This window comes from Atta colombica, unplaced genomic scaffold (assembly GCF_001594045.1).
Source record: "Atta colombica isolate Treedump-2 unplaced genomic scaffold, Acol1.0 scaffold58, whole genome shotgun sequence".
Taxonomy (NCBI): Eukaryota; Metazoa; Arthropoda; class Insecta; order Hymenoptera; family Formicidae; genus Atta; species Atta colombica.
Window position 1 is genome coordinate 1,360,953 of NW_017259548.1, and position 3,178 is coordinate 1,364,130.

The window sequence follows — 3,178 nt, forward strand, 5'->3', positions numbered from 1 at the left end:
CTTTGCCCATAGCGGTACCGTCCTTGCCCGATCGCCTCGAGCTACGCTGGCCCTGACGCGTTGGTAACTGTTCCCGTATCCTGTCCCGACTATTCCTAGCCGAGAGCGTCCGGTATGCCACACGAGCGTGCGACTCTCGAAATCACACGCTCAAAATGGCGCGCCTCAACAATTATCGAATTGCCGCGCGCGATTGCATTGAACGCCATTTAATATCCATAAAATCATCTATACAGGGTGGTCCCAAAACTGACGATAAATATTTCAAAGACAGTTCTTTGTAACATTTTAAGACGAAAAGTCTAACTCGAAAATGCCAAGGCTATGTTAATTTTCAGATGAGAAGAGTTAAGAATCACGACTAACAGGAACTTTCTAACTAGAATTTCGAGCGTGAAGGTGCTTCTTCGAACTTCGTATCTTTGACAATAACAATATTCAGGACTTTTAATACTGATCATCTTGTCATCCTTGAAAGCACGAAATTCTAATGTCTCTCTCATTCGTATAATTTTTTAAATTCTTTCCATTTGAAAACTATCATCTTAAAATGTTACAAAAAATATGTCTTTAAAATATTTATCGTCAGTTTTGCAACATCCTATATATTCTCTTTATGTAAAGTTAAAATAAAAAACATTTGCGACGATGAAAAGAAGTGCATGTCATTCTATCTCGTGCTACATGATACGCGTTGCTTCTTTATTGAAATGTATAATGTCCTTAAGAAGTAAAAGTCTGCTCAGTTTTGCCCTATTTTCGATTGGCTTGGTAAAAAATGGCGGAATCAATCAAATGATGAGCACGTGAAAAAAATGAAAAGCAGATATGTAAAACGCCTTATACAGTTGTGTATAAATGCACGTAATACGTGCACAAATACAAACGAAGAAGATTGGACCAGGGACTCTTATTTCTAGGGATTCTAGAAATATCAAAATATTTATCGCGCGAATATTTCAAAACATTAAAAATGACGAGTAGGTGTGTAATCGTGTGATCGCATAAGAACAAAAAATTGATGGTCGAATCCGCTGACAAACACTCGCGGGCCGACCTCGTGCGTTCGTGGCTAACCGCTCGTTCGGCACGTACGAGTTGTTCGACATCATCCGAACATTATATATCCAAAGTATCCGCGACGGCAATCGCAGCTTTGGATTTACGAGTGTCAGTCGTGGCGCGCTAGGACAGCAAGATATTGGAGGGGGAAGAGGGAGGGGAGGGTGGTTGCTGACGGAGCCGGTGGCATTGGGGTCGCGGGATGCTACTGCGGTACGAAAATAAAATCCGTCTCGCCGTTGCGTGGAGAGAGAATCCGTTGATCGCACGCGCAGCCAAGATTTCGAGACCCGCGACGCTCCGGTACAGATATACGTGACTTTCGTAGATATAATATCAGCACTCTTATTCAATACTTTTCGGTGACCATGGGCCTCCCCGATGAGGCCCATATGTCGTTTCGTATTTAAAATTCACGAATAAAATTCAACACTTCCTAAAACTTTTATAATGATTATCTTATAATAATTATCTTATAATAATTATCTTTCTGAAGAGATAAAAAATATTAAAGATTGAAAATTGAGCTAATCTTTTTCAAGATTGGCTCAATTTTTACTCTTTAAAGAAAGGTTCCAAAGAAGATTTAGAGAATACGATTTCCTATAAACTCTTAAATACGATATATTTAAAAAATGAATTCGATAACCATTTGAAAACGTTAATCAAGTGTCATAAATGAGACCAGAGAAAAATATTTTCTATGGAATAAAGTATGATGAAAAACTTATATTACGTATGATACTGTTTTCATCTCTTTTTAACACGTTAATATTTTATTTATAGCAGTTTGTAAGCTGTTAGTAGTAAATGATAGTTCTTTACAGATTTTTCTTTAAAAAGCTTCCGAATTAACAATATACTTTAGCAAACTCGAGATTTCGTACAATTTGATTAAGGATTAGATGAATTAAAAAATGAGATTTAAAAAGTTTTTGTTTCAAGAAACTTGACACTGTATCGAACGCGGCGAACATAGGTTACACAGGTAACTGCGAATATATAGATGATGAAACTTGACATATACGTCCTTTTCACAGGCGTAATAATAACAAGCAAACGGCTGTCGCGATGATAGAAGAGAGCTTGCGATATACCTCGTCTGTCAAGTTTACGCTTGAAAGTCTACAAATACATCAACTCATGGAGAGAAGCTAAATAATTTCTGTTTTGCAAAAAGCACAGGCACGACCGGACAAATTTGTCCGATGTTTTACCGGCGCGAAAGTTTCGCGGAACAGGAACGTGACAATTCGTCAACGTGATTTATAAATTCGTTCTGGCGAATACGCTGTAGCGACCAGGAAACTCCGCCCGAAATTATTATAATGCGCGTTCGCTAAGCGTGCAAATAAAAAACTCTGCCGCAGCACGTAGTGGACAGAAATCCAATGTCTCGATGTATAAGACATTAAAATTCTTGTGGGAGAAAAAAAGTCGAAATGTATGGCTCCTAGACTTCTTCGGTGCGACGCACAGCCGCGCTCAAGGCTATGTCGCAACGACTTGGTAGCGTCATCGATATCGCCGTCCAGCTCGGCGGAGGAAGATACAAGCCAGAGAGCGGTAGCAGCAACAGCGGTGGCAATAGCAGCGGTAAATGCGACGTGGACGACGACGACAACGACGTCGACGACGACGACGATGACGATGACGACGACGACGAGGACCAGCTCTGCCGCTGTTACTGTTATTTTTAACCCGACGCCGACGCGCCGAATCCGTAGTCTAAAACTGCGTCTACCCTCCCGCGTCTTCCTCGTCTTCTCCATCGTTCTTCCTCATCATGATTTTCCTTCTCTCTCTCTTTGCCTTCTTCCTCTCTTCTCCTTTTCTTTCTTCTTCTTCTTCTTAGCCGAGACGATGGGAGGGTTTACCAGGCACGCATATTTCGGAGCCTATTTTCAAAGTGACTTTCTATTTCCAAAGTCATAGGACGCCAGTCGGACGTTCGGGGCATCTTGAAGATGAGAATCGAGCTTAGAAAGCGCAACAGATTCGAAGTTCGTTTTTCCTAAACATGTTACGCTTCGTATTTGCTTTCAAGATAAAGTCTATCTCTCGGAAATGAAATAGGGCTATAATATAGTGGCTTACCGCCATTATTTAAAAGTAT

The 3,178-nt window shown here is 40.6% G+C and overlaps 1 protein-coding gene across 1 annotated transcript; it reads left to right on the forward strand.

Moving 5' to 3' along the window:
• The first annotated feature begins 2,555 nt into the window (after positions 1–2,555).
• Positions 2,556–2,762, forward strand: LOC108692061 (protein SIS2-like). The gene has a single exon (XM_018200166.1). The coding sequence runs from the start codon at positions 2,556–2,558 to the stop codon at positions 2,760–2,762; it is 207 nt and encodes a 68-aa protein (XP_018055655.1).
• The last annotated feature ends 416 nt before the right edge of the window (positions 2,763–3,178 follow it).

Bases quoted from the DNA above. Each gene is read 5' to 3' on its own strand.
- LOC108692061 (XM_018200166.1), top strand. From the start codon at position 2,556: ATGTCGCAACGACTTGGTAGCGTCATCGATATCGCCGTCCAGCTCGGC.